Here is a 17,450-nt window from a genome sequence, read left to right on the forward strand (position 1 = left end):
GGCAGAGAGAGAGAGGTAGACACAGAATCTGAAGCAGGCTCCAGGCTCTGAGCAGTCAACACAGAGCCCGACACAGAGCTCGAACCTACAAACAAGATCATGATCTGAACTGAAGTCAGATGCTTCACTGACTGAGCCACCCAGGTGCCCTGAATGTTGAGATTTTAAAGACTGATACAACTCAATGTTACCCAGAGTAGGTGAGGGTGAAATTAGTGCTCAGAGACTGTTATGGGAATTCTAAAACCAGGCACAACATTTTTAGAGGGAGGAATTTTTTCCTATAGGTGAGGTGTTGTTTCCTCTGACTGCTCTCAAGACTTCGTCTTGGTGTGGACTTCTTTGGGTTACTATGTTTGAGGTTCATGCAGCTTCTTGAATCTGTAGGTTTGTGTCTCTTGGCAAATTTGTCAGGTTTTCAGCCATTATATATTTGAATGTGTTTTCTCTTCTTCTGCCTAAACTCCAGTGACATAAATATAAGATCTTTTGTTACAGTCCCACAGGTCCTTGATGCTCAGGTGATTTGTTTTTAGTCTATTTGCTCTCTTTTTCTGATTGGATACTTTCCAGTGTTTTCTCTTCCAGTTCACTGATTCTTTCCGCTGACTCCTCCATTCTGCTGTGGAACCCAGTCACTAGGCATTTTTTTTCTATTTGTCATGATGTTTCCTATATTCTTTATTTTTCAAGTGTGTTGATAATTGCTCAGTGAAGCATTATCATCATGACTGCTTTAAAATCTTTATCAGATAATGCTAATATCTGTCATCTCAGTATTGGCATCTCTTAATTATCTTTCCTCATTTTGTTTGAGATCTTCCCAATTGTTCTTAGGATGACTGATATTCAATTGAAAGCAGTCATTTTCATGTTTTGTTATACTTTAAATCTCTTGTAACCCATTAATTTCTAGAGCTCTCTGGGAGGAGAGAAGGGTATGCTACCTCATTATTGCCAGGTGAAGGTAGATGTCCAATGTCCCCACTCAGCCTCTATTAACAACCAACCAAGAGGGGGTGTCCTCATTACTGCTGTCCCCCAGTGGGAGTCCAGTCTCCCCTCATGATCATGATACCATGGAGGGGAAGAAGGGAGAAGGGAAGGAGCTCTTTACTGGCCAGCAAGAGTCCCAGTTCTCTACTTAGCCTTCCCTGATACCACTTCAGAGGCAATATCGAGGCACCTCATTACCGTTTTGTGAAAGTGGAAGTCTCTCTCCTTGGCATTTGCTTGTATGCCTGGCAGTTAGGGCAACTATTTTCCTGGTATTCGTCTGGAAAAGAAAGAGTATTATCTAAACATATTCTACCTTTCTAGGCTGCTCCTCGTTGGGCAAGAGAGAGCAGAGTTTGTTGAAGCTTTTAAAATAATCTGTAGGTGGTGGTATTTCCACACCGCCATGTTCTTTGGTTCCGAGTCTGAGACCAATGCAGCAAAAATGAATGAATAAATAGAAATAAATTTTTATAATGCAGGGTACTCACACCTCTCAAGTTCCCTAGCTACTCTGCTTTTTCCTTCTGTCTTTCAGAGTCTTATGTTTGCTTTATAGTAGCCAGTATTTTTTAGCTGTAGTCAGTGGGAATACTCATGAAAGTATGACTATTCCATCTCCATATGAATTTTAATGTTATTCATTTACTCAACTACTTTCTTTTTTGAGTGCCTGTGATACAACACTGAACATGCTATTTGGGGTCAACTCCAACAGAGCTTATGTAAAAGTGAACATCAGGTACAGTAGAGTCAGGTCAGAGTTGTTGTGAGGCAAGTAGACGGTGCTGTGAAAGCAGAGAAGAGGTCTTCCTGTCACTTCCTGAGAAGTGACATCTGAGCTAAGACCTGAAATATAGTAGGTGATAGCCAGGCAAAGAGATAGAAAAAGAACATTGAAGACGACACACAAAATACTATCTGAAAAGCTCTGGAAGCAAGAGTTAACAGAAGTAGGTAAGTAACAGATCATGAAGGATCTTATAAATTGCATTATCCTGTGGGTGATGGGGAGCCCTTGAAGTGTTTTGGGAAGAGGGACAAGATCAGACAAGAGCTAGAGAGTTTACTCCAGTGGCCAGAAAGGCAGCAGGAGGACTGGTTAGGACACTGAAAATAGTGATGTGAACTAGAAAAATGTGGGTAGGAAAGGAGAGAAATCAATATTCAACATGTTCACAGAAACTTAGAGATACAATAAACAAAATTTCGTGGTGGGTTAGATGGTGGGGTGTGGAAAGAGGTTGTCAAAGATGATTCCAATTTCTGCCTGTGCAGTCAAGTGGATGGTGATGGGCATTTTGAGATTGGGACACAGAAGGGAGAATAGGTTTGGGCTGGCATCGGGAAGATAATGAGCACCATTTTGGATATGTTGGGTTTTCATGTCAACCTGACGTTGTCTGATAGGCATTTGAATGACTATGTTTGGATGCCAGAAAGACACCTGAGCTGGGGATAGAGTGTTCTTTCACTAATTCGTTAAACAGATGATTTTGGAATATGTATCACGTGGCAGGAATTATTCTGGTTCTTGAGATACAGCAGTGAACAAAACAGACCAAAACCCCTGGTTTGATGGAGCTTATATTCTAGTTGGGGAAAGACAGTCAAAAAACAATTAGATAAGCAAAGTAGATATATCAAATGGTCCTAAGTAGAGGGAAAATAAAGTTACATTACGGCATAGAGGGCACTGGGGCCAGGGGATGACTATGAACACGATGGTCTAAGAATATGCGACTATAAAAGATGACATTTAAGCAAAGATGCAGGAAGATACTTCAAAGAGAACATTCACAGAGGCAACAGTGAGTGCAAAGGTCCAAGGGTGTAAGTGCAGGAGACCACTAGCAGGAAAGGTAAAGAAGCTTTTTACCCTGGAGCAGCATAAGCAAGGTGGACTGCAAGAGGCAGTAGGTCAGAGTGGACACAAAAGGCTTTGGTCTTCATGCTGAGAGGCATGAAAATCCATTGGAGGGTTTTGAGCAGAGTAGTGACAAGATCTCAAGGATGTTTTCAAGGAGAACTGGCCTTTGTGTTTAAAATATATTATAAAGGATCTGAGGTGGAATCAAAGAGACCAATTGGGAGTGCACTGCAATTATTGTGGCAAGATACAATAGTGCCAGTGGACAGGGTAAGAACTGGTTAGATTCCAGGGGCGCCTGGGTGACTTAGTCGGCTAAACATCCAACTTCAGCTCAGGTCACAATCTCACAGTTTGTGAGTTCGAGCCCTGCACCAGGCTTTGTGCTGACAGCTCAGAGCCTGGAGCCTGCTTCGGATTCTGTGTGTGTCTCTCTCTGCCCTTCTCTGTCTGTCTGTCTCTCTCTCTCTCTCTCTCAAAAAATAAACATTAAAAAAAATTAAAAAAATAAATTGGTTAGATTCTGAAAATATGTTGCAGACCAGAGGCATTACTGAAAGTTTGGATGGTGAGGTATGGGAATGAGTTGTTGGGGGAAAAGATACTCAGAATGACTTCCAGGCTTTTGACCAGAGCCACTGAAAGGCTGGAATTGCCTTTGTTTACATAGGAAAGATTGTGTGAGGGGAAGGTTAAGGAGAAAGAATCAGGAGCTCACTTTTGTTCATGTTAAGTTTGAGATGCTATTAAATATCCAAGTGGAAATGTCGGCTAGGCAGTTCCATGTATGAGGCCAGAGTTCAGGGGAGAGGACTAGGTGGGAGGTAAAAAGGTGAGTCCTTGCAGTGTATAGATGAAATTTAAAGTCATGATGTCAGATGACACCACCAAAGGACGACTTGTAGATAGAGAAGAGGGGAATTCTGAGAACTCAGGCCAGAGACATGAGAGAATCCAAAGGTCAAGCTGATAAGGAGAAGTCAGGAAGGGAGATGGAGACTGAGTGAGTGAGGTAAAAGGAAAAGACATTAGGTAGGTCCTGGGAGCCAAGTGAAGAAAATGGTTCCAGCATCTATCAGTATGATAGATGCTGGTCATGGACCAAATAGATTAGCGAATTTGTTACTAGAATTGGAGTTATGGCAGCTACTAAATTACTGGCATGGAGGTAAAGATCGGGGCCTGCTCACCTGTATCAAGGCAAAAGCCCAGTAGCCAGACTCCCATCCACGGCAACAGGTGGTCCTGAGGCAGCCCCAGGTTTGACACAATCTTGAGGTTTAGCTGACTTCTGTACCCCAGACAGGGCTGAATCTGCAGGTGGGAGATAAATGGCCCCACCTGTAAAGACGGGAGGACCTTAGGGACAATCAACACGTGTACACATGTGCATGTTTGAAGACAACCAACCATCCCTTTGTTCTTCTGCACTCTTGTGGCATAACTCTCCTGGCAGTTGGGCTGGTGACCATATGTGGAGATCAGGCAGTAGGGTTAGAGAGGCTGGGGGCGGGGGGGGGGGGGGGGGAGGGGGGGTTCAAGTCAAAGGAAACAAAAAACAGAGGCCTACAGAAGAATAATGTGTCTGAGAAGGCAAAGGGTCTAGTCCCGTGGTAAATCCATCAGGGTAAGGAGATCCAGGGTTACCATAGCAGGTAATGGCATAGGCAGCAAGTTTAGTGTACCCGGCTAGGAGACAAGGAAGGGTTCAACAGGCCAGAAACTCGGGCCAGGAGAGTAGACAACAAAAAAAACCCCAGCCTGTCAACAAGTGGTCAGAGTAATTAGGAGGCATCATCATCTGCAAAAATGAGGCCTGACACTGTAAGTCAGAAATCTCTGTAAACTCTACACTTAGCACAACAGGACAATTCTAGCTTGCAGTTGACCCTCAGTAATGTTCCTTGGAACTGCCTCTTGCCCAAGGCCAGAACTAGCCCAGGTGGAGGTGGGGTGGCAGAACTACAGTGAAATTTGGGGGAGGGAGGTGCCCCTCTGTTCATGCACTCAGCTGTGGCCAACCACCTCCACTTGATCCTCTACCTTCATCCCAACTCTACAGTAACAGCTGGGGATCCTTGTCGAGGCCAGCTGCACAGTGCCCCTGAGGACCTACCACAGTGACTGGGACTCCGTGGTCCGTGTGGTGCACTTCTTCTTCCAACTCTGAATTTCTGAATTCTGAGGCATGGCTTTGAGAAGCAGAGAGCAGTATTTGCAGTTCTGCTGGGATCGATGGGGGGTTGGGACAAAGGAAAAAGCAAGTAGTTCTAGCTGGGTATATGTCCTTGAGGCTGGGACAGATAGTGAGGCTGGGAAGACAGGATAGCTTTGAGAAGCATTACAAGGGAAGAAATGAAGAGCAGAGCAAAATGATAGATCTTTGAAGTTTGAGCATTATTGAATATACAAGTCATTGTATAGTATTTGGACAATTTCTAATCATCCCTATACAACATCAGCCTCTGTCCTGTGTCAGAAATAAGCAGGGAGCCTATTATATGTACTGTAAACAATGGGCAACTGATGTGAGACTCTTCTAACAGATGGGAAATATGACTACAACAGTGTACCAGAAAAAGAACAGATTTTCCCAGCTTGTCAGAAATCTAAACGGGAGCCCACCCACTGAGCCACATTGGTCCAGGGGAGCTTCCTTTTTCCATCATCTCTCCACACCGAGGTGCTGCCACCATCTAAATCGTCTCAGTCTTCCTTGGACTGGGAGATGCCAACACAAGACATGTTCCATTTATTGGGTTCAGTCAAGGCTGGTTGGAGTCCCGCCCTCTCTCTTATAACTATGAAAAAAATAGTAACTTTTCCCTCATCTCTTTGAATCTTCAAAGAGTAAACAGTATGTAATGATAGGTTGACCTTGATTGATCTAGTGTTCATTAATCCCATTCTTTACTTCCCTTCTTTTTCTCCCCTCCTTGGTCAAGGTTTAAAACCCCCCAGAAAATCCTAAACATAGCCCACCTGATGTAAGAGGATACATGGGCTGGCTCACTTTCGTTCTCAGTTTGGCCTTCCCGTCATTCTGGGTCCAGGCGTGACTTCCTACTGCCACACTGTGGGTGTGGCAAAGCTCCACTGCGGGCGCTTCCTGTGTCCTTATGGCCCAATGGCCATATTTACCCCTTCTCCATGGAGCTCAGGGCAAGGAAGTCCCGCTTTGTTAAGTGATTAAACCAAAGCTGTCCCTGCTTGGCCTCCACACAGAATCCCTCAGCCCAGCAGGCCTGTCTCGTGGGTATTCATCCAGCAGCATGCTCCTTGGCCTTTTTCTGGCCACTGGCCTCCTTCTTCCTCCCCCCTTACACATGCAGTTTCAGACATGACCTCAGAAAGCATTTGAAAGTAAACCCTGATTGATTCCACCTGCTATTCCCTGCTTGTCCTGGTCAGCTGCTGCTGTCACCCAACACTGCGGGATGGTCCTTTTCCTCCATGAGCTGAAACCAAGGCATCTGCCCAGAATTAACCAAACTAAGCCCCTCCCCTGAGGGCTGTTACTGTTTAGGCAGAGAAGTTCCCCATTCGGTCTCCATGCTCTATCCTGAAGGTCTTTAATCCTGGATCTTTTGCTGACCAGCTGTGCGACCTCAACGAGACCACTCAGCATAACTGTGCCTTATTTGTTTGAGATACAAAATGAGGACATTCTACATCTGTGGCTCTGAAGATAAAGACCATACTGATTTTTTTTTTGAAGATTTTGAGATGAAGTATTCTTTCATTCAACTATCGTTTCTAACCAATCTACACTCCATCTATGTCCGTTCACCGTGCCTTATTATTCTTTGTAGGCCTTTTCATTGTATTATACATGTTTATATTTTATGTGACCTGAGTCTTTTTGGCCATTCAGCCAATGTCAGACCCTTTCTGTCTCCGGCAGTTAGAAGTGGAGTGTGAAGGGGTGGGAAGTATGCTTCACCCACCACCTCCTCCCCAGGTAGTCTGTTATGATGGCAGCAAATCCTAGCAAATGTGCACATGGGCACAGAAACAGTCATGCAGCCTGTTCTGGACTCCGGGGAAGTCCATCTCTCTGCCCTTGGGTACTGAACAAGCCTTACATGCAAGGGCTATGGGAACATCAAGATATGCTGATTGCGGGGCCATCAGACTTAGAGCTGGTCAGGACTTTAAGTCTCAGGGGCCAGTGGCTCTAGAATCTGGGGTCTCAGCTAAGGGTACCATTCCACCAGTTTTAGGTGGCTGGGCTTACAGGAGACTTGTTCATCCATGGTGCTGGGGGCAGAACTTTCTTTCCAGTCAACTGCATATCAACCACTCGTATCACCAATGAGAAATTGTCTCTTTGTTCATTAACAGACTTTTCTTCTGCACATTTCTAAAATGATGTGTAAAGCCCTAAATAACTTTCTCTAGCCTGTTGATTCCTGATTAATATGTTTCAAATTCTAGAGTATAGAGCAATTTCTCTTTATACTGAAGTACTTTTAAAGCAAGTTACCACCCAGATCATACGATGTTAAGGTGGATGTTTGTTTACTATCTGTTACCCACTAGAATGTGAGCTCCTTCAGGGATGGACTTTATTTTCCTTACTTATTAGCATAGCTCTAGGTGAATGGGAGGAAGGCAAGTGAAGGGGGTGCTTTTGAAAATTCAGCTGGTTGGAGTGCCTGGGTGACTCCATTGGTTAAATGTCAGGCTCTTAATTTCAGCTCAGGCCATGATCTCAAGGTTTGTGAGATAGTCCCCCATGAGGGGCTCTGTGCTGAGCATGGAGCCTGCTTGGGATTCTCTCTATCCCTCTCTCTCTCTGCCCCTCCCCATTTGCGTGCATGCGTGCAATCTCAATTTCTCTCTGAGTAAACAAACCTTAAAAAAAAATTAAAATCCAGCTGTTATGGGCTGTGGGTTTCCTGCCCATGTGGGATCTAGCACCGCCACCCCCCATCTAGGTGAGCTGCTTAGACCTGTTGTAAGGGAGGTAGTGCTCCTCTTCCCTTTCCACCTCTGCTGTCAGAGCCTGTGACCTCCCAGTCCTTCAGCTGCCAGCTCCCCCTTGCCCACACCCTGCCTACTGGAAACCCTCCTCCTCTTCTCTTCCCCTTCCTCCATCAACAGCGCCAAGGATGCCTGGTGCTGCCAGGAAATACAAGGTAACTTAGATCAGTCCTTTAGCCTTTCTGGGGCTTGGTTTCCTCACCTGAAAAATGGAGGTGAGTCAGGCTCTGTGCTGAGGATTTAGGTCATCTATTTAACCTTATGTAATCCTCACTCCAAGCTTACAAGGTAAGGAGTCTTACTCCATTTTCTGGTTAGGAAAATGAGGCACAAAGAGGGCAAGTAACTTGCCCTGGGTCCCTGAGGCTCAAACCCAGCTGTGTGACCCTGCAGTGCTGCTCCCAGGACAGACATACCTACCTCTCTCCTAGCAGGTTTTGGTGGCGGGGGGGGGGGGGGGGGGGGGGGGGGGGGGGGGGTGGGGAGGACCTCTGAGAACTGGCTTCCTTTTTTTTTTTAATGTTTTATTGTTTATTTATTTTTGAGAGAGAGAAAGCAAGCAGGGCAGGGGCAGAGAGAGAGGGAGACACAGAAGAATTGGAAGCATGCTCCAGGCTCTGAGCTGTCAGCACAGAGCCCGATGCAGCACTGGAACCCAGGGTCCACTGTGAGATCATGACCTGAGCCGAAGTCGGTTGGATGCTAATTCAGCCACCCCTGGGAATTGGCTTCTAAGAAGCTCACCTGGTAACTGGGAAATACAGTCATGTTCAGGAATCCTGGCCTTAGATGAACTCTGAATTCCCTCCCAGTGCTGTCTTTCACTCCATTATTATCCATCCTGACCCAGGCACTCACCTAGTAGCTTCATCAGATACTCGGTGACTCACAAAGACTTCCATTATTGCCCGACTGTGAATATTTGCATATCAACAGCACAAGCTGTAGGAAGACCCTTGATGGCGGTGGGGATGGGAGGGCTACTTTGGGCCCAGGGATTCCTCTTGGCTCACAAACCATAGGTAAGTCCTTCTCCACTTGTATGTGACTAAGGCAAGGCCCGCTTGCAGTGCTACAGGATGCCATCCTCCCAGGTTAGGGAGGACACACACAGACCATACACACACACACCCACGACTTACCTGGATGAGACACACTTTCTCTTTGTTGAAGATCAGAAAGTAATTGAATTCAGCCTTTTCTGATTTCAGAATGTGAAATTAGGGTTATTTCCTGTGTACAAGCAAAATTATAGTCTGGCATCAGTAAACATGGCCTGACCAATGCCCATTAGAATGCCCTTTACAGAAATCTACTTCCAACATATTTTTAAGATGTGGGGAAATTCCTTCGTTCTTTCCACAAGTATCCTAGAGGGGTTAAGCAATGAATGAATGGAAAGACTCCACAGTCCTGCCCCAAAGATCAGGCTGAATCCAGACACAGAACTGTGACATTGGTACAACCCAGTCCTTGGGTGGGGGGGGGAGCGGTTGGGGGGACCTTGTTCAGCAGAGAGAGCCTCCATGACCGCCCAGAATCCTGCTTGCACAGCAGCTGCATGAAAGTTGGAAGAGAAAGAAATGATTCAGGTTAGATGAGAAACAGATCGCCTCTGGGGGAAATGAGCTGTGAAAAGCAGAGTAAATAAGAGAACAGGAGCAGGGAGGGAGAAGAAAAGAGGTTGGATGAAACCTTTGCCTTGGATTCCCGTCCTGTGGGCCATAGTCTCCCTCCTATCCCACCCCCACACACACCGTCTCATAAACGTTTCCCCTGCCTGTGTTACACTGCCTGATAGTTCCTAATGAACACATCCAGCCCTTGCTTGTGAAGGTGTTCATTGCAACATCATTCGTGTTCCCCTAGTTTGGAAAGCTCCCAATTATCCAGTGGTATGGTTACAGAAACAATGGTTATATGCCAAATCACTTCATTTTAAACAAAACATAAACAACATGGGATGGTTTTATTAATTTTGGGGGGGAAGAGCAGAAAGCAAAATTGTATAAATCCTGTGAATGGTAAAGATACGGATATGAAAATATGGAAATGAAAATATGAAAAATATGGAAGCACCCTGAAAGGAATTCAGAAATGAAAACCATTTTTTGGAGGGGGGGGGCACGTAGATATTTTGCTTTTGTAATTTCCTTTGGTATATCATAAGAAATCCAATCAGTTCAAACATGCAGTTTTCTCTGGAAGAATTGCAGGGTTCTCAGCCCAGGATACACCTTAGATTCACACAGGACATAAAAAATATCAATGCCTGGGCTTCCAGTAGAGCAACAAAGTCAGAACTTCTGTGGGTGTGGCCCTAGGCATTGGTATTGCCACATCACTGTGGTTTTTTTTTTTTTTTTAATGTTTATTTTGAGAGAGAATGAGAGCTTGAAGGGGAGCGGGGGAGGGGCAGAGGAAGAGGAAGAGAGACCCGTCCCTAGCCTGAGATCGCCTCCTGCCCTCTGCACCCCCATAGTACCCTGTTGCTATCTGTGTCACTGAGTTTAGCATGTTGTGTTTTCATGCTCTTTTGGCATCCATCTTAATGCAAAACAGGACTTTACCTTAGTAATTTTGGGGTCCCAAGTGTAGTACTTGGCATATAATGCTTAATAAATGCTTGTTAAATGAATACATGCATAGAAGGATGTGTAATTTAGGACCATGTTAAGGACCATTTGGGGGTTTCTAGTGCTCCTAGCATTGCAGTCCAGTAGCTCAGATGGATTCAGTGGTGAAATTGCTCTTTTAGGTTAATCCGGGAAACTTGCCATCGTTTGTAACATTTCCGTGAGAAAAAATGAAATTCATTTTGTGCTTTAAAGAGCCAACTACTGCATGAATCTTTAGATCACAATGTACAGTAGTCCGCATTATCCGAGGTTTCCCTTTATGTGGTTTTGGTGGGCGACTCGTGTCAACTCAGGTCTGAGAGCAGATGAGCCTCCTCCTGATGCAGTGCCGGAAGGCCAGCAGTAGCCTAATGGCATGTCACGGTGCCTATGTCATTCACCTCATCGCACGTCATCACAACAAGAGGAGTAAGTATAGGGGTGCCTGGCTGGCTCAGTCAGTAGAGCATACTACTCTTGATCTCAGGGTTGTGGGTTCAAGCCCCACACTGGGTGTAGAGATTACTTAAAAATAAAGTCTTGAGGGGCACCTGAATGGCGCAGTCACTCAAGCGTCTGACTCTTCGTTTCTGTTCAGGTCACGATCTCACGGTTCGTGGGATCAAGCCCTGTGTCGGACTCTGTGCTAACAGCATGGAGCCTGCTTGGGATTCTCTCTCTTCTCTCTCTCTCTGCCCCTCTCCCGCTGGTTCTCTCTCTCTCTCTCTCTCTCTCTCTCAAAATAATTAAATAAACATTTTTAAAAAATAAAACTAAGAAAATAAAATCTTAAGAAAAAAAGGAAGAGTGAGTACAGTACAATATTTTGAGAGACCACATTCACATAACTTTTATGACAGTATATTGTTATAATTGTTCCACTTTCCTTTTAGTTATGGTTGATCTTACTGTGCCTAGTTTATAAATTAAACTTTATCTTAGGTAAGTATGTATAGGAAAAAATATGTATATAGAGTGCGGTACTCTCTGTGGTTTTAAGCATCCCCTGGGGGTCTTTGTTGGAGCATCCCCCCTGCAAATGAGAAGGGACTACTGTAATACTGATTGAAGGACTGCCTATACGTTCCAAAATGCCCCTTGCTGAGTCCTTAGTATTCCTTTTCTAACTTCTACCACTGATTTGACTGAGTTACCCAAAAACAGTTTTCCCCAAAAGTTTAGACTAAGCAAAGAGAATGCTTACATTTTACCCCTTAACAGGTACATCCCATGAGCTGAGTCTGGATCTGTGCCATTGCGGGCCTTTCAAAATGAGCATTTAATTGGTTTTCCTTTTTTTCTCATTAATTTTTTTAAGTAGGCTCCACACCCAACGTGGGGCTTGAACTCACAACCCTGAAATCAAGTGTCTCATGTTGTCCTGACTGAGCCGGCCAGGCACCCCTAATTTGTTTTCCTGACTTCCTCAGTCAACGGGGCAGATGCTTCAGTCAGTGTTTAAAACAACGGCTAATGCTGGCATGGTGCCTACCACGTGCTGGGCACTGCCTAAATGCCACTACTAGTCAGCATCCCCTGCTTCTTCCCAGGAGCCCCATAAAACCCCCCGCTGACCCTGCCCTGAAGTCAGAAAAACCAAATAAGAAAGAGGCTGAATGTGAGGGCAAAACTATCCTCACTTTCCGGAATGGTGCCAGCAGATTCCTTTCCCCAGCCTCTAACCAAAGCTGGAAATGGTATAAATGAACCGGCCCCTACAACGTGGTGAAGGCCCTGGAGAAAGCACAGTCCGGCTGCAGTGAGGAAGGGCTGGTGGCCACATCTGCCATCAGCTGAGCCCGAGGGCTGCGGTGAGCCAGGTCCCTGCACTCGCCCTGGGGTTCTCAGACAGGAGGAGTTAATGGGGCAGGGACAAAGCCACCTGGATAAAATGTGGAACAGGACTGCTGTTTGGGAAAAGAATTTCCACTTAAAAGATTTAAGTAGGTTGAGCAAGAATTGAAAACAAAGGATTCTGTCTGGAGAGGTAGGGGAACAAGGGATGGAGTTTATAGAAAGATAATAGATCGTTTCATTCTTTCTCCTTGGTACCTGTTGGATACAAGAAGGCACAGAACATCTTTGGTCTGAAAAAAAAAATTCATTAGTTTGTCCTGCTGCTGAGAAGTCAGCCAGTGAATTCCAGCCTTTGCAAACTCTCAGCTCTCTCTCCACCCTCCAAGGACTTAATGAGCACGAGGTGACTTGTACTTTGTGTGTCTGTAGGAGTTAATGGCATTCCTTTAATAAGACCAAGGGAATGAATGAACTAAAAGGTTATTTACTTTATAAACAGATAACCCGCAAAGGAGTGCTACTTTGAGAATGATTTTTGTAAGACAGCTGTGTGTCCGATGCATGGGAAATCATACCCTTCTGCTCGCAAGTATTTGAAGAAAGAATTTACTTATCCAAGGAAAGGATGGTCACATTTTCTCAAATCCCAACGCTAATTTAAGGAAGCTGTGTGCTTTTATCCATACCAGATTTTCATGTGCAGAACTGCCTCAGCGTGGTAAAGGAAAATGGAGAGTCAGGGTATAAAGATCTGACCATTGTTTTTGTTTTAGAAGCTTCTGATACCAGATGCTCCTGGTGTATGTCTCTTAGTGCTGTCCAGAAATCTCAGGAAGTTGTCCATTCCTCTGCTCCAGTGTCCATAACATAAGGAGAGAGATGCTCATATTTTATACCCTGTTCTGAGTGACAGCTTGGGAAAATACAGTTATTTTAACCCAGCTGTAATTTCTGCTTGGGTCCCTCTGTAGGTTCAGCATCGAAAGAATTCTTCCTACGGAAGAAAGTTTTCCTCTTATCAGCAACATACACACTAGCCATTTTTCGCAGAACGATACAGTTTATCTTACTGCCGTAAGATGTATTTGCTAATTTATGACTCTAGAATCTAGAAACTAAAATGTGGTTTTAAAAAAAGTGAAAGAGGGGAGCCTGGGTGGTTCAGTTGGTTAAGCATTTTACTTTGGCTCAGGTCATGATCTCACGGTTGGTTTGATATGTGAGTTCAAGCCCCACATCGGGCTTTCTGCTGTCAGTGTAGAGCCAGCTTCAGATCTTCTGTCTCTCCCTCTCTCTGCCACCCCCCCCCCCCCCCCCGCCCCCCGGTCTGGCGCACTCTCTCTCAAAAAAGGACTTTTTTTTTTTAAGTGAAAGAGGCCAATCTGAAAGGCTACCTACTGTAGGGTTCCAACTATATGACATTCAGGAAAAGGCAAAATTATGAAAACCGTAAAAAGATCAGTGGTTGCCAGAGGTTATTGGCGAAAAAGAAGGGGTGAATAAGGGGAGCACAGGGGATTTTTTAGAGCAGTGAAACTATTACTCTGTATGATACTGTAATGGTGGATATGTGCCATGATACATTTGTCAAAGCCCACAGAATATAAAACACAGAATGAACCCTGACCTAAATTAAGGACTAAATAACAGTGTATTAATATCGGTTCATCAATTGCGAACATATGTACCACACTAAGATGTTAATATGGCAGTGCGGGGTGAGGGGGATATATGGGAACTGTCTTTGCTTTTCACTCAATTTTTTGAAATTTTTTTTGAAAACCTAAAACTCAAGAAAGTATTTAAAAAAAAAAAAGGAGTTCAGCCTCGTAGCTTCTCCATTGGAGGTGAGGAAGGCAGTGGATGATGATCTCGTCCTACTTAGGTCCTCTCTGGTACCCAACCTGCAGCTTCCTGCAATTTCATTTGAAAATAGTTATCAGCACATTAAATCTTATCTTTCTAGTCATTGTTACTACTACTAGTCTCTTTGTTTAAAAACAAAGCAAAAAGAAGAAGAATGTAAAATTAGCCTACTCTCTTCTCAAGAAGTTCCTGTTTTACCGTCAGAGATTCTGTTACACCCCTTCCACACTGCAAACAGGTGGCAACTTTGCCACACTGCAGAGGTCCAAGTACTCTACTTTCTAGGTGTTTTGGCCAAAAAGAGGATTGGTGTTTGCTGCCCCCTTTCCGGTCTCTTCTCACCACCGGACTCACTGGCCCCTGCACGAACTCCCAGGCTCGCTTCCTACAGGAGTTCTTATTCCTCTCTATGGTGTGGGAAGGGGGTCAGTTAGCTAATAACCACAACAAACATCTACATGTTGTAGAAAATGTCTCTAGGAACAGCACAAGTAGTGATGAGTAGTTGTTACGACTGACCGGCTGAAGGAAAGCCCACGCGTACACATTTACAAATCAAAGAAAGATGTGTACCAGATGCTGCATTTTACAGCATAGAAAATGCACTTCCCTCTGGAGGGGGAAAAATGTGTCCACCCATTATCTTGCATTCAATTTGCTTTCAATTCATACATGTACCCAGTGAGGCATAAAAAACTGAACTGGCATAAAGGCAGAGGAAATCCATATTCTCGCATGATGTCAGTCCCCTCGTGAACAACATGAAGTCTCCTACCTAGAAGTCCACGGTAAAATCCCATTCAGTGCACATAAAGACAGTACGTCTTTTCTTTTCTAAAGAATGTGTCAAGAAATGGGATGTGGTCTTATTTATATACCACCTGCCCGTCTCAAATGCCAGTAGAGTGAACAAGATCATCTCTAGGCCTACGATCTGATTGTCCCCTGTCATATTTTTCTGGACTTGATTTCCCACGTGGAAGTCTCATGAGGAAGGAAGAAGTACCATTAGCTCCCTGGCAGGCCACCCAGCTCAGTATTCAGTGTTTGCCTGCTACCAAACCTTTGTGAAGTGAGCATGACAATTTACCTCTATGGCACCAGAAAGGGGAGGAATACAACCCAGTCAGTCATCCCTGATTGTCTCTGAAAATACCATGGCTTTAGTTATTTAAAGTCTTGCACGTTAATTAAGCTGTGAGAAAGTAGGGAGTTAAGAATCTAAGGAAAATGTGGTCTTATATTTTAATTTAACTCTGGAAGAAGAGAGAAGAGACTTTTCTTCCTGCAATTTCCTTTTTCTTTCTGTTCATGATAAACTGGAACCTATGGGCAAGACAGGAATCACTCATGGTGCTGAGAAACTCACGCGCTGAAGGAACAATGCCCACAGCTGGGGTTCCCTGCCTCCAGATGTGCTAACAAGCATTTGATCATTTGCCTTAATGATGTACAAAACTCTTCGTGGAGATCCTCAAGCACTCCCCCGTAGGATGTTTGCGTCTAAGGCTGCATCTGCGGAGTCACTTTGTCAACCTTGTCTTGTGTCTCTTCCCCTTGCAGGGCAACAGGCTTTGGCTTCTTGAACGCACTGTGCAAAGCAGCGGCCGTCCTTGGAAACTTAATATTCGGCTCCCTGGTCAGCTTCACCAAATCAATCCCCATCCTGCTGGCCTCCACTGTGCTCGTGTGTGGAGGACTGGTGGGGTTGCGCCTGCCTGACACACGAACCCAGGTCCTGATGTAATGGGAAAAAAGCCATCCATCCTGCGTTTCTTTCTCCTGCCCTGTGTCAACACTCCTGACTCAAGGCTTCAGATTTTTCAGATACCAAAATGTGGTGAAATATCAGAACACTAACCCTTGCCATCACTAAAATTTATTTGCATCCCATCCTGCCCCTTGTATGTGATTTTGCAGTTTTGTTCATGCGTTGCTATCTTTCCTGACTGGGATGCTACCAGTGGAAGCATTTTTTAAGTGCCCTCGTCAGCCAGGCCTCCCTGAGATTCTGATCACTGAAGGGTGAGAAGCCTTCGCTGCCCTACGAAATAGATCCTCCTTCTAATTTAACATCCACAGGAAATAGAAGTTGGCATATTGTTGCATTTGTGCTGAGGAGAGGGATTCTTTTTTTTTTTTTTTTTCAATCAGAGTGATATTTCCTGTTTACTTAGCAAAGGACACCCAGCAATTCTTGCTGTTCTAGCAGGGCCTTTCAAAGAAAACCATGTGGCCCCAAACGGAGCTGGGTGGGGCTCTTTCAGGCATGACAGTGAAGGTGACTCTGCTGACAAGAGAAATAAAGGCCATGCCGTTAGCAGCAAAGATCTCAGTGAACTAACTACACAAGCAGGATGTCTGCCTAGTTAAAGTCCTGAAAAATATGCGGAGAAGGAACCGCAGTACTGTCAGTGGTTATGGTCCAGGACGTTAGACAGAGGTCAGAGACAGATCTTCTGCCTCTGTTTACCCCCATCTCCTCCTTGCCCCCGCCCCAGCTGCCCTGTATTTTGCCAGATAGCATATGCAAAGAGAGAACGCCACTTTCTACAAAACTGGATCTGCCTGCCCGATTCTGCCATTTATTCACACTGTCTCCACTGTAGAGATTCACCCCTAGAGCCATTTGGAAATGCAAAATGATGTACCGCTTTTCTGAAGGACAGTGCCCACCCCCCACCCCCACTACCACCTCCCAGTTGACAGTGGGCTTTCTAGCTGGCAGCACGGACAGAAGTGGGTCTTCTTCCTCGAGCTTCCGCTGGCCATTGTGTTCCCAGCCGCCGCTCTGTGCGGAGTCCCAGCCTGCTTAGTCCACGGGGCCCCCTCTTGCAGACATGGGCAGCATCTCCTGGTGGTCTGGGGCTGCTCCTTTCACCGCTGGAATCTGCCTGGGCCTGGAAGACAGAGGTCCGCAGGACATTCCCACGGGCTCTCAGCTATGTGACCTTCTCACCCCTCGGGGCTGCCCCTCCTCCAAGCTTGTCCTTTTTACCCATCTTCTTTGAAATCCGAAGCCTCCTGGTAGACTCACAGCAGAGACCAGCAGCCAGGAATAAATCCCATATTAAAACAATATTCTTTTCTTTTTTTTTTAACTCCGTCTTGTTAAAGGGTTATCCTTGTTACCTTTTATGGCATTTCTAGCAGGCCACAGCCCCAGGACTCCCCATGCTGGGAAGGGAGAGCCTTTGTTTCCAATAGCCATTACATTCAAAGACGGTCCTAACCCTGAAGGCTGTCTACCTAATCATTCCCCTTCCTAATCGTTCTCCTGGAGCTCCAGATAGCAGAGTGCAGACTCTGTGAAAAGC

The 17,450-nt window shown here is 45.2% G+C and overlaps 1 protein-coding gene across 1 annotated transcript in view; it reads left to right on the forward strand.

The window, feature by feature from the left end:
* SV2C (synaptic vesicle glycoprotein 2C) overlaps positions 1-17,212 on the forward strand; it is a 170,249-nt gene extending 153,037 nt beyond the window's left edge. Inside the window, 1 exon segment of the mRNA XM_032593357.1 lies at positions 15,697-17,212. Within this exon segment, the coding sequence (XP_032449248.1) occupies positions 15,697-15,880 (184 nt within the window). The 3' untranslated portion in view covers positions 15,881-17,212.
* The last annotated feature ends 238 nt before the right edge of the window (positions 17,213-17,450 follow it).

This window comes from Lynx canadensis, chromosome A1 (genome assembly GCF_007474595.2).
Source record: "Lynx canadensis isolate LIC74 chromosome A1, mLynCan4.pri.v2, whole genome shotgun sequence".
In the NCBI taxonomy this organism is placed as follows: Eukaryota; Metazoa; Chordata; class Mammalia; order Carnivora; family Felidae; genus Lynx; species Lynx canadensis.